The sequence below is a fragment of the Cololabis saira genome, chromosome 2 (genome assembly GCF_033807715.1).
Source record: "Cololabis saira isolate AMF1-May2022 chromosome 2, fColSai1.1, whole genome shotgun sequence".
In the NCBI taxonomy this organism is placed as follows: Eukaryota; Metazoa; Chordata; class Actinopteri; order Beloniformes; family Belonidae; genus Cololabis; species Cololabis saira.
Genome location: NC_084588.1, coordinates 28,890,017 through 28,913,684, shown reverse-complemented (window position 1 = coordinate 28,913,684; position 23,668 = coordinate 28,890,017). Strand labels below are relative to the sequence as shown.

The following is a 23,668-nucleotide window of genomic DNA, read 5'->3' as shown; positions in this document are numbered from 1 at the left end:
ACAGCTAGAAGGAAGATAGCGATGCAGTGAGACTGAGAAATGAGTATGTACAAGATAACCCAGACAACAGAGGCCTGCAGTGAAGTGAAGTGAACTACTGTACATTTGTACCGTTGTGTGAAAGATTAAATATACTTTAAAAAAGGATTTACTCTTTTAATATACTACTTATTCATTTTACTTTATCAATTCATAAAACAAAAAGTGAGAAAACAGAAAAATCTAGTTAGAATCAATATTTAGCATGACTAAACATTACATTCAATCAGCTACAACATCATAAGAGGATTGCAAAAAGGACACTAAAGGGGAGATTTTCCTAACCCTAACCGAGGAGAGATTTTAACACCAAGGAGTGAAAGTGAGAGAAGCTGGAAGAAAGAAACAAATAGGTGAAGAAAGAGTAGTTATATTATGGTCCCAAACTAGAAGATTGGAAGCTCTTCACAGACTGTAAAAAGTAATTCAGGGGACCTTTTACCACCACTTAATCACATCCAGGATTTCAAGATAAATAATGTTGTTTATTGATTTAAGTAAACCTTTTAGGTTGAAAAAATTATTTTCATGAGTTGTGTTGACATATCGTAAAACACCAAATAAAGGCCTGGGCGTTTATTTGCTTAAATCGCAAATCAACAGGCGTTTATTAGGGACCTGGGCTTATTTGGGACCTGCCTTTATTAACTGTGTCTCCATTCAACCCAAATCTTATTGTGCGTCTTCGGACACTGAAGCCGTTCCTCTTCAGGAATCGATCTGGCCAGCCTGCACTAGCCGCCAACGGCTTCTCGTTGTCAGCTATGGTCTGATACAACTAGAGATGCACCGATTGATCGGCAGCCGATTGCAATCAACCGATAGTGCCGCTATCGGTTTTGATCAGAGTTCTCAAAATAGTTTAAAGCAGGCCGATCAGATGACGTTTACAAAATCAAGCCGCCACCAGTGCGTGCATTCCCACCACTTGCTCGTTGTTGCGTTGTATCTTTAGATCTCGTAAGAATAAAGGCGGATTTATGGTTCGGCCTTACACCAACGCTACGGCGTAGGTTACGCCGCGACGCGCGCCGTACGGTGCGCGTACCCTACGCCGTACCTTACGCCGTAGGCTCTGCGTCGATATAACGCGGAACCATAAATCGCCGGCAGCTCTTCTCATGCCCCCAAAACATCTGAGCAAATTTCTTAACAGGCATTATTTGGATAAACTGAGCCCAGGTTGGGGATCTTAACGGTTACTTTTACACCTGAAAAAATATTAAAACTTAATAAAGTGGCATATTAACAGCGCTACAGCGGAAATTAAAACAGCTTCTAGCTCTCGGCTTCCTGATATGGTGTGATGTATGTGCAAACGTAACTACGCAGTCGCTTACGTACCCAAACGTAAACCACGCAGTGACGTAGCAAGTGGTGTCCCAATCCCTAGGGAAGATTACAAGGACCCCTACCTATTTTTAGGGTGAAGTGGTAGTGGGTGAGGGCTAGTGGTAGAAAGTAGGGTGAACATTGGGATTGGGCCTTACTCTTTGTAAGCTCAGTCAAAGTCGTCGTTAAGAGTCTCTAGAGTGTGAAATATTGCACATTGCCTCAGCCTGCAATAAAACAGTGGTCAATTCACGATACTTTCTCATCTCTTAATTTTGATACCTAATAATACAATGTCAGTGTACATGAGACAACAATATTGAAGAATCTATGGATTTCGCACCGTGATCGGTGATCGACAAGATCGGGATGGGCAGATCCTGCTTTTGGTGATCGGTGATCGGCCCCCAAAATCCTGATCGGCGCATCTCAAGATACAACTCTTTTCCCATTACTCGTATAATCTTCCGCGACTCACGCTGGTGAAGTATCCAAGCTAAGAGAAAACACAAAGGCAAAAAAAGAAGGGGAAAAGAGGTGAGCAAAGATCTACAGGCTACGAGCTCACAACTTTTCCCCTCCTTTTTTTTGCCTTTCTCTTTGATATACAAGCCACTCAGCTTCATAACACGTCATCAGTGAGGTCAAATTGTTTAAGGTTATTTGCTTGTGTTTAAGTAGGCTATATTTGCATACAGTAGAATATTTTTTTGTCCACCAGAAAAACAATGTTTGACCTAGCCTTTACTTGGGATGGGCATTTAATATAAAAAATATTTTGCTACACCTGGCGGATAATTGGGACCGGCGGTGCATTAGGACTCGGCCATCATTTTAAATTTTACGGTAATAATGCTAGTTATTACACCAACTTAATAATGTTTGGAATTTAAACTGAAATGTTTGCGCCCATTGATTTAGTACAATTTTTGCTTATTCCTGTAACCGTCAACCACATTATGTAATCTAAATTCAGGTTATTCATGGACACATTTTTAAAAAGCCTATGTCGTTCATGTACCGTAGATAGGCTTGTAGTTCCACAGTAAGTAAATTGTTGTTTAACCAAAAGTAGCAGCCTTTGGATTGTGGGTAGTTGTATGAGAGGGATAAAAGTAGTAGTATTTTTTCTTTTTTGCTCATTTAATCCAGTGTCGCTTTTATGCCTGTAACACTTGCAGAAAGGGATAAGAATGAGTTAGTTATGGCATTTGTATTGTAAATTATTTGGTTACTATTATGATACAACTTTGAGTTTGTATTTTTCCTGGTCGTAAAGGTTGCATTACATTTTTTCTTAAGATGTCAAGATGTGCAGAATATCTACTGAAGAAAATCTAATTGGAACGACGAATTGGAATGATGGTTGTCAAATTAAAAACTTGTTTTTATGCAACCGATTATTAAGTGAGTGGTAATTAAAAATACCTCTGATTAAAGAGGAAAATCTCATTTACATAACTTAATGTAGTTTGTTGGTTGAACGCACTTTCATTAGAAGTTGTCATAACGAAGACTGATGCAAACTTTTGTGTTAATTTTCTTTTTTGATCCAAAACATTTGTTTTCAGAGTGCATATAGGCATCATCCCCTAAACTTCTTCCTCATGAATATCAGTGAGTACAACAACATAGTAGGCAGAATAGGTACTGTCTGGCCCATATTTACTGAAGAACTTGAGCTGATAAAACTTATACAAGGGTGATGAGTGGGCTGACTAGAACACCTGCACTATATATGTTATTAATATTTGATCATTTGAACACATAAAGTGGAAAGGCTGCAACACAAATTACCATGAAAGAAACAACATAAACAGTGTTACCATCCTACCCTTAACATCTGAGCACAGCTAATACATATTCATATTTCCAAGTCCACTATATTTCCTCAGAGTGTACAATGGATTTATGGATACCATTTTCCATGTTTTTGCCTCACTGTTCAATCTTAGCTTTGCTGATACAAAGCCCCTGCATTGATCCTACCCCTGTCTGCTGTTTGTGGCAAAGTAGCTTGATTTCATTGGTATTCAATGATGTGGTTTCAACTTTCTTCATTTGCGCTCATGGCACTCAACAAACAATCCAAAACAAAGTACGTTTACAGCCACAGTCTTGTGTAAACATGAGGTTCCTCAGTAAATAGTATGTCAGTCTCGCTGACCATGTCTGAATCAATTTTACACCGATGAATTACAATGTTTAAACTTCATGGATTAAGTTTGAGGTCACATTCTTTATCTTAATCTGAACACTGATCATTTCTGAAAGGGTGAAAGGTTTGATATGTCACTTGAGATTTTCTGCTGCCCCCTCCCCTTGGAAGAACCAAAAAAAGAAGAAAAAAGAATCACACTGGTCCTTCCTGCTTCATAGGCCAAGGGAAGGAGGACCGTTTGGGAAAACACTTTTAAAGTACTGTCTGCCAAGCAAAACTCTTAAAGCTGCTGCAGTAAAGTTGTCTACTGCAGAATGATCCTGCAGAAACACAGGAAGTTTTGTTGTTTAAAGTTTAATACCCATTTTAAAAGGTGTAATTTCACAGTTTAACACGCAGTTATCATTTTTTTTGACAGAGCATTAAACTACCTGAGCAGTTACATATAAAATTTTTAAATATTCAATAGTCTTAACACTATATCCCAAATACTATTACAATGTGATCAAATTTGGACGGGAAAACATTTCCATTTCAAGCTTCAGAGCCAGTTTTGCGCCATCACATTTGGCCTCTGCAATGAGGCATGAAATTGATGTGTTTGCAGAATACGAAAGATTCATTAAGACAGCCTTGGGGTAACTGGCCTGGAGGGATACTTCACTTTTTTTTCACGTTTAAAAAGCCCTCCTTCAAAACTCCCTAAACATCTCAGGGCTAATTAACTCAAGCTGCCCTGGTCAAAACAGTCAGCTATCTAAAAAAAAATGCAAGCACACCATGAATACATAATAAACTGTGGGACAAACAGAAGATAAATAGTCGTTACATGTATTTGGAAAACAGTAAAGCATTGACAGAAGGTTTGCGTCCGATGAGTAAATTAAGTTTAGACAAAAGCTGACTGAGCTGTTTTCTGGTGCAAAAACTGTGAGTTTTTCAAGCGGATATCAAACACTTCTGGCTGCATTGTGAGCCCTTTCATCAATGTGAACTGTGTCCTCAAAAGGGCACCATTGTAGCTCCGTGGGGTTATTTTTTTTCACTCAGGAAGCTATAGGATTGCACACTTCCTATGCTTGATGGGTGTCAGTGATGTGAAGCAAAATAAAGCTGGCTGAACTCAGTCTCCACAGATTTAACATGGAAATTATTTTAAACCATTTTAATCTGTCTACTTAAAATATTGATCTATGTCTTAGCCTCTGTGATCTAAAATGTGGCCAATTGAGGTTGAAAAAAAGGTGCCTACTACATTATACATTATATAATAACTGTTTTCGGGTCTTGAAGTCATCCTGTTGCAATTTAGAGAAAACAAAGCATACAATACAATTTCATGCTCTGTTTTCTTCCTTTTATCGCTTAATAGTTTCAAACCAGTCAAAAGTGAAGACCTCAACAGACAGACCTGCAGCACAGATGTCTTTCATCTGTATCATTATCTTTAGGGATAGAAACGGGATGATTTTGGAAGATAATTTTCAAACTGGGTCAGTTCCTTGGAGATCTGCCAGAACTGAGACAGCCAGACACACTATGTTTCAATCTGCTGCTGCAGATGACAACTTTCTTCTGTTTTTCCACGCTTCAGTTTATGACATAATTTGTTAATAACACTGTATCAAAAGTACTAAAAAGCGTTATACCACTCGTATCATTTAATGAGCCAATGCCTCAGTAAAACCTCACACTTTGTGGAAATTTAACACAGCTCTGGTAACCATTAATCCGACAGTTATGTCTTCCGGGCTGACCTACAGCGACGTGTAAGTAAACGCGAGTTTTTGCCACAGCCACGGTGCCTGAACAATAGTTTCTTTGTACTTCGGCTCAGCTAAATTCCACCAACCACACACCACCAAATCTACCAACTGTTGTCGCAGCAGCACCATGTGGACTTCAGTGCTTCAGTTTGTTGTTGTGTACCTGCAGGAAAGCTTAGACAGAGCACATGTTTGTTGTCGAACAACTTGCTTGTTTTGGGCAAATTCACTGATCTGATTCAGATGAACTTCACAGATAAACTCATCAAATAAAAGAAACAAGACACCCCAGAGCACAAAGTCTGTTAAGTTTTGTTGAAATAAATGTTTTTAAGTATGGTTAACAAAATAACTGCAAACAAAAAGTGCTGAATAGCTCCTTGTTTTGAAATAATAAAACTTTCAAAAGCTTTTAAGTTTTTAAAAACTTGGCCCAGAGTTTAAGTTGTCCCCGCCCTTTTGAATTCCTGAAATATGTAAAGCAATAGTAATACTACTGAGCTGTAGTCACCCTCACTGCCAAAACACACATCATGTTAACACCATTCACCATTCAACCAGTCATCTTGTTTTGTCCAAACCTAAGTTGGGTTTATACATATATTTGACATTAATACATGTTTTTAATTAAAAGATTCCAGTTGTCAGAACAGATGCACATGAACTTTCCCTCAGTTTACTAAGAGGCCAACTGAGCAATCTATTTTAGTCAGTAAACATCATGAAACAGAAAACTTTGCATTTGTACTGATGAGCACAAATTTGATTCTATTTTTTCTGTTTTGCTACCTGGAACAACTAATGTGTGTTAATAAGATGTTTGGTTTGTTTGTCTTCCATGTTTTGTGTATTTGACCAACATGGCACGGCTTTTAACAATAGACATGTTGTTTTCCTAACCTCAAACCTTTATAGGGCAGTCAACAAATGACTATAAACTATAAAGAGAACTATAAAACAGCCGTGACTAGGATGGGACTTGAACTCCTCTCTTGTATTTGACATTCGTAGCTTCACAACCCAACGCCTCCAAAGAGAGACAGGTGAGGAACAGACCCAAAACAGGATCTTTCTAAAAACCCAAATAGACAAAAAGTAGCCAACATATTTCAAGCTTTGACATTTAGGACGTTGTATATCACAAAACTCCACACAAGTACTGTTCTCCCTTTTACAATAGAAAAATAGAGCAAGGGAAACACAAAGATCCTCTTTATTCACACTGTGTCAGCAACAGCAAATTTGTTATGTGTTTTTTTTTTTTAAACGTGTTTTGAATGTATCTTTAGTTGTTGTGGTGTCCTACGTTGTTCTGTAATAATTTCTGAGTGTACTTCAGAGCTATATATTACTATCGGCAGTGTGGTGTACACCATGAAACAAATTGCTGTTATTACTAAGTATCAACCACAGAAAGACTGCAGAAAAGTGCTTATAAAGCTCTCCATACCGGCCTTCTGACTGGAAGAAATGGGCCAAACTAAAAGGGCCTTGACCTTAAACAAGCTATGATGGGGGGAGGTATTGTAATTAACAGTGATCCAGATCAAACGCTGATGTCTTCTCATAAATGCAGAGTCCTCTTTCTCTTTGCTATTATTAGCCTGACTTATCTGATTGGCTTTGGCATGATTCCCTAGTTGCACTTGCATCCTGATTTCTGTAAGAAAAAACTACCTGATTCACCAGAATCCAACAATCGAAATACCATGCAGCACAAGCATGCACAAGTGCAAATGCACTAGATCTGACTTAGCCTTTATAGAAACAACACAAACGTATCTGTGTGTACACGATTGGGTGGTCCCTTTCCAGCAACAATGCGTCTTTCTAAAGAAGGAAGGATGTGAAAATTTGACATAGAAAAAAAACTCCAGAGTGCCATGTGTGACTTTGAAAATTATGTCCTCTCTGCTTCAATAATGCAATAATGCCATACATCTTTGTCACCACATGGTCACACCCCTCTCCTGCAACCTTTACAGTCTCTCTCTCTCTCTCTCATTCACTGCCAGGCACATACACAGAGCCTGCACACCTATCTAATGGCGAGTGTAGAGGTCCTGCATGCAGGATGTGAGGAGAATTTTAATAGCTGGCTTCCTGTCCTGCCATGCTCTGCCACTTTCCATTCACAGTGCAGGCAGAGATAATTGATTTCACCTAACCAGTTGGATCCCTGTGTGTTAATACACGTGTTTGTTGTGTTACTCCGCATTAACGCTTAAGATAAATCAGTGAGTTTACAAAACACATGCAAGATCAAGCACAGTGCGAGTTAGAGCAGCAGCCGGGACACAAGGGAGAATAAAGGGAAAGGAAGGGAAAGCTGCGATATACCGGCATGATTTGTCACATGATCAGACAATGCAACAAAAGCCACTCACTTGATGAAGTAACTGGCTCCTTCATCCGTGAAGCCCTCTTCCCATCCTCTTGGCAAATCTGCAGCACGGACAGAAACACATTAACCGACCCGCCACACACGGACAAACACACTGCAGCAACAATGTCCCCCAAAGGATCGCTGCAAATCACATAGTTTTGCCCGATTTGCAGGACTGGAGCTGGACGTACCTGAACGGATCATATGTCCCGAGTTAACAGGTTCGCCAGTGCGTGGATGCAGCCAAGTGGTGCCACGAGTTTTATCGCTGCAAGAAAGACACCTGTTACTGAACGATAATAAAACAGCAAAAGAGACCTCCACGGCGCGACAACAACGCGCCTGCAAGTAGCGAAAAACACAACCACAAAAAAAAAAATAAAAAAAAAAAAAAAACGAGAAGCCGCTCACTTAATGAAGAAGACCCGTCCATCTCTGCAAACTCCGTAGGACCAGTGGTCGGGCAGGGTGTCCCGTCCGAGCGGCGCCGCCATGATCCGTCTCCAGGTCGGCTCCCCCCTCTCTCTGCCCGCCGCACACTTTTCTAGGGAGCCCACATAATACACCGCCAGGCAGCGTCGCTTTTAAAGGGGAAGAATACCAGAGTGAGACACAGACTTCTTGCAAGACTCTCGAAATGTAAGAAACGTGTTATCATAGTAAGAGGGGTCGGCAACCCAAAATGTTGAAAGAGCCATATTGGACCAAAAACACAAAAATATATGTCTGGAGCCGCAAAAAATGAAAAGTCTTGTATAAGCCTTAGAATGAAGACAACACATGCTGCATATATCTATATTAGAAAAAAGTCGAAATGTCGAGAAAACATTAAAAATGTCGAGAGAAAAAAGTCAAATGTTGAGAAAAAAGCGAAATGTCGAGAAAAAAGTCGAAATGTTGAGAAAAAAGTTGAAATGTCGAGGAAATAGTCAAAATTTCGTGAAAAAAGTAAAAATGTTGAGAAAAAAGTCAAAATTTCGAGAAAAAAGTCGAAATGTCAAGAAAAAAGTCAAAATCTCGAAATGTTGGGAAAGGGGAAAAAAGAAGGAAAAAAATAAGAAAAAAAAGAAAAAAAGGAAAAAAAATAAGGAAAAAAGGAAAAAAAAAAGGTCAAACATTTTTGAAAAAGCTCCAGGGAGCCACTAGGGCGGCGCTAAAGAGCGCCTCGAAATGTACGAAACGTGTTCATAGTACAGGGGTCGGCAACCCAAAATGTTGAAAGAGCCATATTGGACCAAAAACACAAAAATATATGTCTGGAGCCGCAAAAAATGAAAAGTCTTGTATAAGCCTTAGAATGAAGACAACACATGCTGCATATATCTATATTAGAAAAAAGTCGAAATGTCGAGAAAACATTAAAAATGTCGAGAAAAAAGATTAAATGTTGAGAAAAAAGTAAAAATGTCGAGAGAAAAAAGTCAAATGTTGAGAAAAAAACGAAATGTCGAGAAAAAAGTCGAAATGTTGAGAAAAAAGTCGAAATGTCGAGGAAATAGTCAAAATTTCGCGAAAAAAGTCAAAATGTTGAGAAAAAAGTAAAAATGTCGAGAAAAAAGTTTAAATTTTGAGAAAAAAGTCGAAATGTTGAGGAAAAAAGTCGAAATGTCGAGAAAAAAGTCAAAATTTCGAGAAAAAAGTCGAAACGTCAAGAAAAAAGTCAAAATGTCGAAATGTTGGGAAAGGGGAAAAAAAGAAAAAAAAGAAGAAGAAAAAAGAGAAAAAAAGGAAAGTCGAAATGTTGAGGAAAAAAGTCGAAATGTCGAGAAAAAAGTCAAAATTTCGAGAAAAAAGTCGAAATGTCAAGAAAAAAGTCAAAATGTCCAAATGTTGGGAAAGGGGAAAAAAAGAAAAAAAAAGAAGAAGAAAAAAGAGAAAAAAAGGAAAAAAAAGGTCAAACATTTTTGAAAAAGCTCCAGGGAGCCACTAGGGCGGCGCTAAAGAGCCGCATGCGGCTCTGAAGCCGCGGTGCGACCCCTGTCATAGTAAAACAGCCTGAAGTCCTACAACCACGAGAGAAATCAGCCGCAGCAGCCTCGCAAAGACAACTGGTGCAGTCGAAATTAACTAAGGACGGAAACATAAAACAATGGGTTTTTTCAACAAATGACTGAAACACAAATATGTTCAGACAATTTACAGTCTAGTTAGGCTTGTTTATAGTCTTTGGACACGGAATAAAGCTAGTAAATGAAGAAATAGTAATAGACTGTAGGGAACTCAATCAGAGGCAGCCGTGTTGGAGGAGTAAAGTATGAGTTAACTTCAGATTCCTCACAACTTTTTAATCCTTTTTAAATGGAAATGCTTTAGAGCCCCACAGTTCAGATACCAAACAGTGGAGAAATGGTTGCATAGGATCAGAAACAAAAAGAAAGGAGAAAAAGAACAACAGTGACAAACAAACAAGGATAAGATTCACAAGTGTCAGAGATTTCCAGGGTCAAGGCCAGTTTATACATTAAGTGAGATTCTGATTATGGGGCTATCAGAATCTCACATCACCTTCACTGCAGTCAAACTCTGAGGACAGAAAGTCTATTTAAACATGCCGTATTAGAAAAGTGCTAACACTGCATTAAACCATCCCGCCCAATTTACCATGACTCTCCTTAAATATAGTTTCAGGTCATTGAGCAGAGACCAACAGACATATTCCAACATTGTAAATATCTGATCCGTGTTTATGTTTTGGAGAGATTTATCATTGTTATTATTTTTATTATTATGAGGATTATTCCTATTATAATAACGAGCTGTTCTCTGGAGATAGTGTGAAATAAAACATTTTCTCTAAAACCTTATTATAATCAGCTAGCTTCTTTATCTGTGTCTAAACATGTAAACAAGTTCACTATAAACCTTGAGTATTTTGCTTTAGCTCTTTTGCTTCTTCATTCATAGCATCACCCACACCTTTATTCTCAGCTTAACTAAAAAAGAGATGAGCTAATAATGCTCTATAATTCGTCCCTGTTTTAAAGCAACTTCTAGCAGCTTTTCCCTTTTTTTAATCTGGGCTTGGGACCAGCATGATGAGAACACTGGCTTGTGACCTCTTAGTGGTTATGGCAACAGGAGCAAAGTGTCCAGAATTGCAAATATAAACTTTTGACATTGCTGAGATGTTGCTCAAGTGTGCAAAACTTTTTAACATTAACCTCCTAAAACTGACAGATAAGCTCAATGTTTATCAAGCCTACTGAATGTTTGATGGAGCAAATACAAGGGAAAGTTAGTGTACCAACTCCTGACCAGCTGTTATGTTACTTTGGCATTCCTTTGAGTGATGTGTCGTTTTTACAACTTGGACAATTTCAGTCCATAACTTCCGAAAAACCCCGAATATCAGAGGGCTCAGTTCTAACTGTCTTCAGCCAAAAGGCAGATGTAGAATGCGTAAACATGTGAGACTAAAATGACCACGTTATTCTTATTTTTCATATTTTTCTATGAGTAAGCATCATGGTTGTGTGAACCAATGTAAGCTTCCTCATAAGGTATACCTCCAAGGTTATTAAGTGTCATTTATATCCAGACTTATGCTCGAAGCTTTATGAATGATATCAAAAGAGGTCATAAAATTGGTGTAAAGTAGCCGATTCCAGACCCTAAAACTGACCTCTAAGAACAAAAGTGTAAAGACACACTTGAAAAAGAAGCAGTGGTGCTGTAACTTTATGGTATCTTGACCAAATTATGTCACAGGCATTTCATTATGACCTCAGGAAATTGTTTCAGCTTATGAAGCCATGCCATAATATGTCTCCTTTTAATCTTATCTGCATCTAAGAAATCACAGTAAGAAATCAGATTTGTAAAGTATGAATTATTACAATGATATAATATCAGAGCAGCACCACCTAAGGGCAGTAGGATGAACAACAAAATCAACAGCATCGTGAGGAATCTGTTACTTGCACCGTTAGGTCAATAAGACAAAAATACAGATTTGCTTGAATAAACTCTGTATCAATAAATATTAATATAAATTATTCAACAACATCACCAATACCTTACATCTGTGGTGCAACTGGTTGTTCTAAATCTGCCTGCAGCAAGAAGGGCAGAGGAGCAGGCATATTACACATACTGCAGTGTAATCATCTTGTTGCTGTTATTTGTCCTTGGTATGATTTATCATTATCACCACTATATAGACATTCATGTATACATAGTGATCCACTCACAAATACACACAGGGTTGCTACACAGTCCAGTGCAGCGCTGCAGTGTAGCCTCTTCTGCTGAATCCTGCCTCTTGGCTGCCAGAGGCTCACAATGCAGCAAGGTGACTCAATGTTATTGTCTTCTCCTCAGTGAGCCCCTTCACGCTGAATCACAGCTCCACACCCAGCAGAAAATTAAATAAAGCTTTTCACATTCTGACTTTTAAATGCCTGTTTGGATCGTACTCTGTGTGGCAGAATCCCACATAGGAAATCAATCCCATCTTTTCTCTGATGCTTATTTTCAAAGTGTGCCGTAAGGTCAACACTGGGATATATACTGCAACCGAGTCTACAGATGACTCAGAGGGCTAGAGTTATTGGGGATGATTAGAAAACAGTTTCACTCTGTAGCATATTAATTTGATATACTGTAGTTATTGATGGAAAAAGAAGTGCGGATTGTCTCTACCTGCAAGGGCTTTCCCTCACTTTCCAATTTGCTTATGATCTTGAGACAGTGATTAATTACACCTTGATTCATTGAACTACGCCAACATCCACAGGGCAGGGATGTTATATTTAGTTATAAACTCACTTATCCTGAGAGTAACTAGATTTATAATTTTGCTGTACCTGCCGAGGCTCATAAATGTTCTGTACATTTTTTTTTTTTACTTCAGTGCTCAAACTCCAGTAGAAGTTTTTAAATGTTACATCCAACAAATGCCAGTGTTTATATGAGTCAGTCCAGTTACAAGCTTGGAGATGATGCAATAGGAAGAGGGTATCAAGATTATAAGATTTTTCTACCTAATTCAGCTTTTATTTTATTTACGATATTATAAGTTCATAGTAAAGTTATTTTTCATAAAAATCTTAAATAAGTGTAAATAATAGCATTTTCATGGCTGTTTTAATGAAGTTCTTGTTAAATATTTTGTTCTCTATCATATTTAAATAATTTAGCTAACAATGTCCTCTCTTCATACCCCCACAGAAGTCTGAGTAATGGCAACGACTGAGTCAACCAGTTTATCACAATATCGCCCTCTTATGGAAAAAGAATATCAAAGCAGCTCATTGCCAGGATAAATGATTTTGGAGATAAATATAATTTATTTAGATTTTCATGTAAATTATGATAATATGAGCTACATTTTACATACTATCAGATGTTAAAAATGCTCACACTCTGCATCAGTGACAGTCAAGGTTAGAAACTTATATTAAAATATATCACAATATGTGACAAACTGTAACTGATGAATCACAAGTATGTTAACAAAACATAACAGAAACGGTTGATGAATCAACATTGAAAGCCTGCATAAAGTGCATAAAGTCTTCGGAGCCAATCCTGACATCATTTGTTTTCACAATGACAAATGCATTGAGAAGAGCCTGATAATCTCCAAGCACCCCAGAAGACTCCATGTAAAATGTTTCCATTAGACCTGTGACCTGGACTATGGCTACAGGCAAACTAGAAACCATTATACAGAGGATTGCCTCCTAAACTAAGCAATTTTGTGGACTGCCAAAGAACAAGTGTAGACTCTGGACACATCACCAGTACATTGTCCCACACTGTTATTTTACAGATATACAATTATTGAATAGCTTTTCAGCTTTTTCATTCGTTTAAATATTTCAGATATTCGTATTGAGGCTGACATATCGAAGAGTTTATGAAATATTTATATGCAAATTACGTAGGCAGAGAGACATTAGATCAGAAATTAATGAAAAAATATATTCATAATGAATTTAACATGTATGATTTTGTTTCTTTATTCATCAGTAATGTTATTCATTTTGTACAGGTTTGGACTTTTATCTATATTATCTCTAAACCATAATAATCATTAATTTGTTTAGAAATTAATTAAACAATATATTCATAATGAATTTAACATGTATAATTGTGTTAATTTATTCCTCAGTAATGTTATTTATTTGTACAGGTTTGGGCTTTTATATGTTATATTTTTATATGGCTTTACCTCCCAGCCATAGAGGATGGGGACCGCCCACCTGCCCTGTCGTCATGTCGCCACGTTCCATTCACTGCAACGCAACTTGCTAGCTCATTTTAATGCTCCCCCGCTTGCAACCTACCGTGCTGACTAGCGATTAGCTGCCAGCTCCAGCTGACGGAGGACGTCTGCGAGTAAAGAGAGCAGAAAGCTGCTCAAACCACGTCAAAGTGAGTATACAAGTGATACATCAATGGTAACCCTTAATCAAGATGTTCGTAAAGTGTTTTCCGGCGTGTGTATACTTGTACTTTAAGCTCTACAGCTCAGATTAACGTCATAACGTTACACGAGTCTTCAATTATTATCTGAATCTGTCAGTGTTGAAGCTCAAGCAGCTTCCTCTAAACATGACCATGTTACTGCTGTACAGTGGGGTAGAAGCGCTGTTTCACACACCAAACACTGAAACATGGAGATTCAGTCACAGGTGCATGACTGTTCATCTTAATGTATTGTGAAATATGTTTGTTATTGAATTATTGTAACCAGTACTCGAGTTGTAAAAAAAGATCAGGGGGGATGGTGGATTTTATCATATGGGGACAGATAATTTGTTCTGATTACAAATATTATAATATATTACAAATAATAGCACTGACCAAAACACCTGCAGAAATACTGCAGGAATGACATAGCAGCAGTTAAATGCAGCCTTCTGTAAGCTTTAAATATCCACTGGGCTTACATCAAATACATCAAAACACAACAATAAAAAACAGTTTTCTGAACTTATCAATATGCCTCTGTCCTTCACAGGATAAGTAAAATGGATCACTGCAAAAACTCAAAATCTTAACAAGAATATTTGTCTTATTTCTAGTTAAAATGTCTCATTTTAATAAAAAAAATCTCATTACACTTAAAACAAGACTCATCATTGGAAAAAACAAAAATTTTCACCTGTTACAATTAGATTTTCACTTGAAATAAGTAGAAAAATCTGCCAGTGGAACAAGATTTTTTTGCTTGTAATAAAAAGATAAATCTTGTCCCACTGGCAGATTTTTCTACTTATCAAGTGAAAATTTACTTGAAACAGGTGAAAATTGTGAAATAAGTTACTTTTCTGGTGTTATTTTTCTGGCGATGACTCTAAATGTTGACATAGCAGTAAAACCACATTCCTTGATGAAATGACATAAGGGATGGAAAGGGGGGATGGCAGTTTTACAGGGGGGATGATTTTGACCGTTTTAATTTCAGGGGGGGATGCCATCCCCCCTCATCCCCCCTCAACTCCAGTACTGATTGTAACCCTGTTTGTGATCCAGATGTGCTGGACCCGGGCTGCTGTGACCAGCTGGGCTCTGCTGCTGCTGCAGCTGCTGTGTGTGCAGTCAGTCCCCATCGGTATTGACAAGACCAAAGTAAAAGAACCAGAGAAAAAAGCTGAAGAGCTGCCACCAAATGTGGTAAGAAGGCACGTTATTTATATTCAAACAGGAAATCCCTGAAAACATAATTCATGTTTTCAGGTTTTCACTGCCCTGGCAGCATGATTTTTGGGGAACTACAGCATGGTTGATACATTTTTTATATATATATATATATATATATATATATCTATATATCCTTTATTTAACCAGGTAAAAACTCATTGAGATTAAAACCTCTTTTTCAAGAGTGACCTGGCCAAAATGGCAGCATAAAAAGAATAAAACAATACATACAAACACAGACAGTCAGTCACACATTCCGGGGAAACAATGGTAAAATTTACACAACGGGGCAGTCGCAAGAACCGAGAGAGCTATTTTCTCTGTCTTTTAAAATGGATTTAAATTTACCCAAGGATACAAGCTCAACCAATTTCAAGTCCTTCTGCGCATCATTCCAGGTTGAGGGGCCTGCATCTGAATAAAGTTCTGTGAGCGCAGGCTATTATGGCTGACGTTTCTACACATGTGCACGCACAAATATGTAGGGAGACGTCCCAAAATGGATTTGTAAATAAAAGTCAGCCAGTGGGAGAGTCTACGGACAGGCAAAGAAGGACAATTGGCATTAAAAGGCTTGTCATCTCTGTGTTAGACATTTTGATGGATAATTTATACTGGTTTGATGCAGATGAGCTCAAGAAGATAACAGATTTAATTTGATCAGTCTCTCAAATAAATGATGGATGTGTTTATTATAAATTACAACAGCAAAAGTAATGCTGCATGATATTAATTTTGGTTTTACTTTGTTACATTTAATAGGACACTGGACTCCACTATGACCGCTACCTCAGAGAAGTCATTGACTTTCTTGAGAAAGATCAGCATTTCAGAGAAAAGCTTCACAATACTGACATGGAAGACATTAAGGTATCCATATTGACATTTGTTCGGTTTTACCATGGCATAAGTGCACTAGAAATGGTAAAATACTATATTGACTTTATAATTTTTTAAAATCTTTTGTTCCACTTTTTGTTTTAATGGTACTGTCAAACAAAATATTTTCAATATTAATTTATTGATGGCTTGTAATGCATCTTCTCTACTGTTGAATAAACCATCTTTTTCATAATTTGTGTGTTTTAGCAAGGTAAGCTGGCTAAAGAGCTCGACTTTGTCAGCCATCATGTCAGAACAAAACTGGATGAATTAAAGAGGCAGGAAGTAAACCGACTGCGCACCCTGATTAAGGCAAAGCAAGACTTGGAAGGAGGGAATGGTATGTTTTGCAAAGTAAATTTTACAACTCAAAATACTTTCAATAACTATTTGTAGATTAATTATTTCATGCTACATCCTTCTGTTTTTACGTATGTTAACATGAGCAGACATAGCAGTGGACCACCAGGCTCTTTTGAAGCAGTTTGAGCACTTAAATCACATGAACCCACATACATTTGAAGTGGAGGACCTGGATCGGCTTATAAAATCGGTAAATTGTATTGCTATACACCTTGTAACAACCTGCAGTGTTTGCAAATACTGTTCTTTGAACGGCTTTTTTCAGAATTAATTTTTGAGTGATTGGGATTAAAAAAGTGGAAATGTGTAGAGCTCCTTGTGTATGATTTAATCATTTGCAATAGTCCTTACATTATAAATGGTCAGTATTTCATATTATTTTGACAAGAGGGGCAGATTTTTAAACATTTTAACCACCTTCCAGAAAAGAGTTGTTGTTTTTATTACACAAATGGCAGGAAAAAATATCATCAAATAAATAATTGCTACGTAATTTTTTACCATGTTACTTCAGGTATTAATTCATAGTTTGGTTGATTTCTACAACTGAGGAAGAAACTACAACTGACGTTCCTGACAAGCTTGAATTTTGAATAAAGAAATTCCTGCCCTAGGGAGATATTAAAAATGAGATTATGTTCACCAGATTATTTTAGAATCTAAAATAAATGTCATGTCAAGGTCAAAGCCATATTTATTTATGTAGCACATTCATAAAACAAATGTTGTCCAAAGTGCCACTAAATAAGATATGTTTTTAAGAGCTTTGGAACCGATTAAATTGTAGACTGTAACTTGTTTAATTTCGCTTTTTTTAAATTACTTACAGCTTTCCTTTGCTTCAGAGGCATTCAGTTTCAAATCCAATTTTCTTTTGAGAATTTTTAAAAACAATTTTCCTGTCTAGTCTTTAGAAATCAAATCAGGTCTAACCAGTCATTGAAGTTTTACAAGTACAAGTAGGGGAACGCCTCTTTCTCTTTAACAAATCATAAACCTCAGTACAATTAGCACTATTGCATTTGATAAAGGCTTTTTTAAAGACTGCTGCAGTAGTTGTTGTTGTTTCATATTATTAAAAAAATGAAATCAATTTTCCCTGAAGTTTCAATTAGTTTACATTAAATGATATTTAACATTGTTATGTACTATAGTATAGATCTGTTAAAATACTGTGAACTAAAAGTAGATGTTACGTCATGCAGCGGTTACATTGAATGAGTTTTAAATCTGTGTAAATGTTTTCACTTGTATCTAGGCCACGAGCGACCTAGAAAACTATGACAAAGAAAGACATGAGGAGTTCAAAAAGTACGAGATGATGAAGGAGCATGACAGACAAGAACATCTGAAAACCCTGGATGAGGAAGCGAGAAAGAAGGAGGAAGAGCACTATGAGGAGATGAGGAAGAAGCATGCTGACCACCCTAAAGTCAACCACCCGGTCAGTGGACTAAATGACACAAAGACACACTCTTTTTTTTTTTTAAACCGCCATGGAAAACTAATACTGTCCATCATTTTATATTCATAGTCCACAGTTGGTTTAATATACACATGTTTGAAATGATCTTCCAAAGAGGTCATCATTACTTTTTTCCATCTGTAATTAAAATGTTGCAGGGCAGTCAGAATCAACTGAAGGAGGTGTGGGAAGAAGCTGATGGCTTAGACCCAGAGGATTTCGACCCAAAGACCTTTTTCAACCTGCATGGTAAGACTTTCACACAAAAAACAACAGCCAAGCCAGAAATCTGGGAGTGGTTCTGGACCTGAATTATAACAGCCACATTAAGACGGCAGTAAAGTCAGCCTGTTATCACCTAAAGAACATATCAAGGGTTAAAGGACTGATGTCTCAGCAGTACCTAGAAAAACGTATCTACGCTTTTATCTTCATTAGACTGGACTACTGTAACGCAAAAAAAAATCCATCAACCTGCTGCAGTTAGTTCAGAACGCTGCAGCCCGAGTCCTCACTAAGACCAAGAGAGTGGACCATATAACTCCCGTTCTTCGATCTTTAAACCTGATTCCTGTCTGTCACAGAATAGACTTTAAAATCTTGTTGTTGGTTTATGAATCTCTGAATGGTCTGGACCAAAATACATCTCTGATCTCCTGGTCCATCATGAACCAACCAGAACCCTCAGGTCGTCAGGGTCACGTCGACTTTCTGTACCCAGAGTTAGAGCCAAACACGGTGAGGGAGCCTTCAGCTTTTATGCTCCCCACCTGTGGAACAAACTCCCAGAATGAATCAGGGCTGCTGAAACTCTCAGTTGCTTTAAAGCTGAAAACTTTTTTTTTTTTTACTGCTGCATTTCAGTAATCCACCATAATGCACAAGAACTTATATTTCTTGCATTTCATTTGTCAATTATTTTTAACAGATATCTGTCCATCATTAATTACTGCTTTTAAACTCTTTTTTTTTTTGTTTTGTTCTTTTTTGTTTTCATTCTTTGCCTTTTTTTGTTTAAACTTATAATTAATAATGCTTTTTATTTTTTAGTATATGATGGATAAATGTCTCTGTAAATCGCTTTGAATCACCTTGTTGTTCAATTGTGCTATACATATAAACTTGCCTTGCCTTCACTAATCAACACATGCTAGTTGAAATCTGTACTTGTATTGCTCTTTCTGAGTCGTTTGAATAGTACTTAAATATTACTGTACTTAAATAAAAAACAGAAAAAAAAAGTGACATTGTCAACGAGTTTAAAATTTGGCTATGTAGCTGAAAGAGAAAGAGAGAAGCGTAGTTAAAATCTCAAGAGTATGGTAAATGTATTGTGGTGTCTTATTTGTTGTCTGGCAACAACTAAGCTGCTGATGTCACATGCAGCAACAACAGGTAACACCGGTGAACATGCTCAAGTAAAACAGCACAACATTTTTTTTTTAATTTAGAATTTATTGTTAAAATATCATTACATTTTATGTGAAGAATGATTTGGTTACAATTAAACCTGCACACAGAGCTACATTGGACACCTTGGCAGAGGACTGAAGATAATAATTGAACAAAAAAATGAGGGAATGGCTGAGAAAAAGAGCAAACAAAAGTAATTCTCACACATTGTGGGGCCGGAGTGCCAATAATGGCAAATGTTAATTTGTGCTGCTTTTACTTGAGTTTGAGCTTCCCAAGAAATTAAATAGTTTTCTTTTTTTTATTCTTCTTTCTAATCCAGATACTAATGGAGATGGCTTCTTTGATGAACAGGAGCTTGAGGCATTGTTCACCAAAGAGGTAAAGTCACAGCATCTGAAAATCTGCAACATTTCAGTGAATCGCTTTGCAGTGACTTTATCTTCTGTGATTACAGCTGGAAAAAATGTATGACCCCACCAATGAAGAGGACGATATGGTGGAAATGGAGGAAGAGAGGCTACGAATGAGAGAGCATGTAATGAATGAGGTACAGTCATGATTATGACCGATCTTGCTTGCCAGTTGTGTATTAATTGTCTCTTTCTTGTTTGTATGATGTCACTATTGCTGTTAGATTTATGGTATTATCACCTTAAAACCATAACTTTTATTTGGTAATCCAAACAAAAAGATTCCCAAGTTACTGAAAATATTATTTTAATATAACTTAATACATAAGTAAGACAAAATGACTTTCTGGTGTTTGAGCTTTGATATCTATGATATTGTTGACACTGCATTAATATCTCCATAGGTGGATTCTAACAAAGACAGGTTGGTGTCATTAGATGAGTTTCTGGTTGCTACAAAGAAAAAAGAATTCCTGGAGCCAGATAGCTGGGAGGTGAGACCTAACACAACTCTGACAACATCCAGAAGTAATTTGAGTTTTAAAACCACTGTGTTAAAAGAAACAGAGCTGTGAGTAATTGGTGTCACATTCGCCTTTATTGCCAGACCCTGGAGCAAAACCAGGCCTATACAGACGAAGAGATGAGGGAGTTTGAAGAGCATCTTGTGCAGCAAGAACATGACCTCAATCAGAAGGCTGTTGACCTACAGCAACAGAGGGAGGAACTGGAAAGACAGCAGGAGCAACTTAATGCACAAAAAATAGAGCTTCAGGAGGTAAGGAGTGGTACAGTGTTACTGAGAAAAGACCTGCTTTAGTATTTTAAGTAGTCAATACCGGAGTTTAGCATTTCCACATTGGAACTGCTGTGAAACAATAGAATCAGAATCAGAATCATCTTTATTGGCCAGGTTCGAACATTGTCCAACAAGGAATTTGTCTCCGGTAGTTTCGCTCTTTGGTGATAAAATAAAATAAGCAATAAAACAAAGATACAGAATAAACAGTATAAACATTTAAGGTGCAGCAGTTTGAGGTAGAGAGAGAAAAGAAAAGAAAAAGGGACAGTTCTGAATAAAAATAAACATAACCTATTTACAATTTTACAGGGCAATTATACAAAAAATATACAAAAGATTATACAAATTATACAAAGAAATACACATTGAGGGGTGCAGCAGAAACAACGATTCAGAGCCAGGGTTTCATAATTAGCAAACATGAAGAATACATCTATCACCCTGAGGCTGGTACCTGTCACACCTGTAAATGTACGTTGTTAGCTCTGGGATTCCATAGCCAGCCAAAGAGTTACAGGTTTCTGAGATAAACAGCTAAAACCGGGGAAGCAGGTCTTTGTCAATATAGGAAAATACTATCATTTAAAAAAGACAACAGAAGAGAATTGCATGTAACACATGCACTTTTAACATGTAATGAAATTTGATTTTTGAAACCATTTACAGGCAGTGGAGCATATGGAGCGATTGAAGACACAGAAAGTAGATCCCCCTCCGGAGGTTCACGGTGAGTGTCGATTGTTCTCTTCCGTTGCATGAATTTACTGGCTGAATAGAAAATATAAAACTGTTTCTTTGCTACAGTTGAAGATGTACATGCACAAGACAACCAGCTCCACATGGAGGACGTCCAACCACAGGGACATCAAGACACGCTCCAATACCATCAAGAACCACCCCAGGAGCACCACCAACAACAAAATGAACACCTCCCTCAGCAAGGTCTCCCCCAGACACATCAGGACTTACCACCGGGCCATCAGGAAGTCCTACAACACCAGCAGAACCAGCCATAACAATGCTGCCAAAAACTCACAGGCAGACTTTGCAGCACCTTAATTCCTGTGTGTAGAGGAGCAGCCCCTCCTCGGTTTGAGGCCTCTCTAACTAGAATCAACAGCATGAGGGGTTTTGAACACTCTTCAAATGAAAATGAGCAGCACATAGGGAATCTGTTATCTTTAAAACCATTAAACTGTGGATCCTAAAACAAAGTCACAATTTTAAATTGACACACCATAGTATCCCAAAATGTACACAATAATATCAAGATTGACAATGCAGCTATCCAAAAATATAGCTGCAATGAGCTTTCTCCACCAGTTGATTACTGTAAGGTCTCGCTTGATGCTTGCTACACAGCCTGATTGTTTGATTCAACAGTATGTTGGATATGTTCAGTGCACAGATCAGGGGGGTTGATGTGTACAAAGTCATATTTAATTTTAGTTGTACTTAAATTGTCTGAATTGACCTATTAACCCTCACAAAGACACTGCCAGTGTGCTGGGAGGGTTAAAGTAACTCAAATACTTTAGAAATGAAATGACATGCTTAATTTGTGGTGGAATGTGTTTTACTAGGCTGTTTAAGAAATTGAGAGCAAGGGGTGTTTGGAAAAGGTTCTACTGTATTGATCTAAAACTGATGAAATAAGGAACTATTTCTGGTACAATATTTTCATATTACCCCAAGAACCATTTTGCATCAGATAAAAATAATCCACTTTCTACAAAGTTGACAGATGAAGCAAAACAAACAAAAAAGTCCATTATTGTTTTGTTAAGGACATCGTATAAAAACAACTTTTTTTAAATGGTATTTTTAACTTGCTGTATAATTCTCCTCAATGTTCACTTAATTTTTCATGTGGTCTTTTTTTTAATTTTTATTCTCGATTCTTAAACTGAAAATGTGCTCTGCCATAGAAAAAATAAAAAATAAACATGGCACATTGTTTTTGAGCCACGCTGCAGATGTTGTCTGCTTACGTTTTTGAATAAAGGTGCTAGAAATGAAGGGACAGGTAAACGCCTTCAAACAGATTCTTTAGCTGCATGTCCTACAGAGTTCCACGTCGAAGTCTAAGGGTAGTAGCAGTGTTTTAGGAGATGGTTTATACGAGTTAATGGGGAAGCCTCTGAAATAGTCAGTTATCGCACCATAATGTTTTGAAGTCGGTTGTTCATACACAAATGTTTGTCTGACTTGATCATGCTTTTTTTTTTTTTCTCAATTTGTCAAGCTTCATTTTACTTTCCATTAAGGTGTACAGTTAACCACTGTGTTGATCATCTGTATCAATTTCATTCCAACAGCCAGATTTGTCAAATGCATTTTATTTCAACAGATTTTTATTACCGGTACTTGGTTCTTAATTGGCTTCAAAAGAAATGCATGTTTCCCACAGCTGGTTTATTGTAGTTGTGATGTTACCCCGATAGCTTTTACTGCAAGCTGATGTTCTTCCTGGTACACAGGTGTTTGTGGTTGTTTTTCCACTTTGAAAAAGACTAAATCTGACTTTGAGAGAAAGCACTTCTGCCTTTTTGTGGTATAGGGACACAGCAAATGGCAGACGTGTTACTTGATACAAAATGTAGACCCTTTCTCTTTGCTGTCATGTCGTCTGTGTGCCATGAGTTCCTCTGATGTATCACTGCTTTATAAGTTGCACAACAACAAAAAAAGTGACATTTCCTATCTTTTGCTGCTGAATGCAATGTTTTCAGAATTACCTCAGTTGAGGTGATTAAATCCGTTTACCTTTTATGTTGTTATATCATTGGTACAATGTGAGAACATTTAGTTTTGGCAATTGCAAAATACAAACAGCTCTTATTTGTTGAAATATGAAAAAGGAAATTACATAGTTTTAATTTCAAGCCTAAAAATATATCTAAACAGCTGCATTGGTACACTAATCACTGCAGCACTAGTACCTCATTTGTGATAGCTTTACAGAAGAACTACAGTGATGAGTTGAACCAACGACA

The 23,668-nt window shown here is 37.4% G+C and overlaps 2 protein-coding genes across 7 annotated transcripts in view; one reads left to right on the top strand and one right to left on the bottom strand.

Annotated features, from left to right (window-relative positions):
• The window catches only part of plekha7b (pleckstrin homology domain containing, family A member 7b), a 91,639-nt gene extending 83,426 nt beyond the window's left edge, over positions 1–8,213 (bottom strand). For all 6 annotated transcript variants that reach the window (XM_061742732.1, XM_061742741.1, XM_061742752.1 and 3 more), the window contains exons 1-3: positions 8,096–8,213; positions 7,876–7,952; positions 7,686–7,743 (exon numbers count right to left, since the gene is read on the bottom strand). In XM_061742732.1, the coding sequence (XP_061598716.1) occupies positions 7,686–7,743; positions 7,876–7,952; positions 8,096–8,178 (218 nt within the window). In that variant the 5' untranslated portion in view covers positions 8,179–8,213. The remainder of the gene's footprint in view (positions 1–7,685; positions 7,744–7,875; positions 7,953–8,095) is intronic.
• A 5,746-nt stretch (positions 8,214–13,959) lies between these two features.
• Positions 13,960–23,442, top strand: nucb2a (nucleobindin 2a). The gene is made up of 13 exons (XM_061742720.1): positions 13,960–14,062; positions 15,167–15,307; positions 16,097–16,204; positions 16,424–16,556; positions 16,666–16,769; positions 17,838–18,023; positions 18,203–18,293; positions 19,780–19,838; positions 19,915–20,007; positions 20,275–20,364; positions 20,478–20,648; positions 21,339–21,399; positions 21,477–23,442. Exons 2-13 carry the CDS (start codon positions 15,167–15,169, stop codon positions 21,686–21,688), a joined length of 1,449 nt encoding a protein of 482 aa, XP_061598704.1. The 5' UTR covers positions 13,960–14,062; the 3' UTR covers positions 21,689–23,442.
• The last annotated feature ends 226 nt before the right edge of the window (positions 23,443–23,668 follow it).

Excerpts from the sequence above, each read along its gene's own strand:
- nucb2a (XM_061742720.1), top strand. The coding sequence starts at position 15,167 with ATGTGCTGGACCCGGGCTGCTGTGACCAGCTGGGCTCTGCTGCTGCTG. Across the intron at positions 19,839-19,914 it reads AGGCATTGTTCACCAAAGAG|CTGGAAAAAATGTATGACCC; the intron begins GTAAAGTCACAG and ends CTGTGATTACAG. Across the intron at positions 21,400-21,476 it reads TCCCCCTCCGGAGGTTCACG|TTGAAGATGTACATGCACAA; the intron begins GTGAGTGTCGAT and ends TCTTTGCTACAG.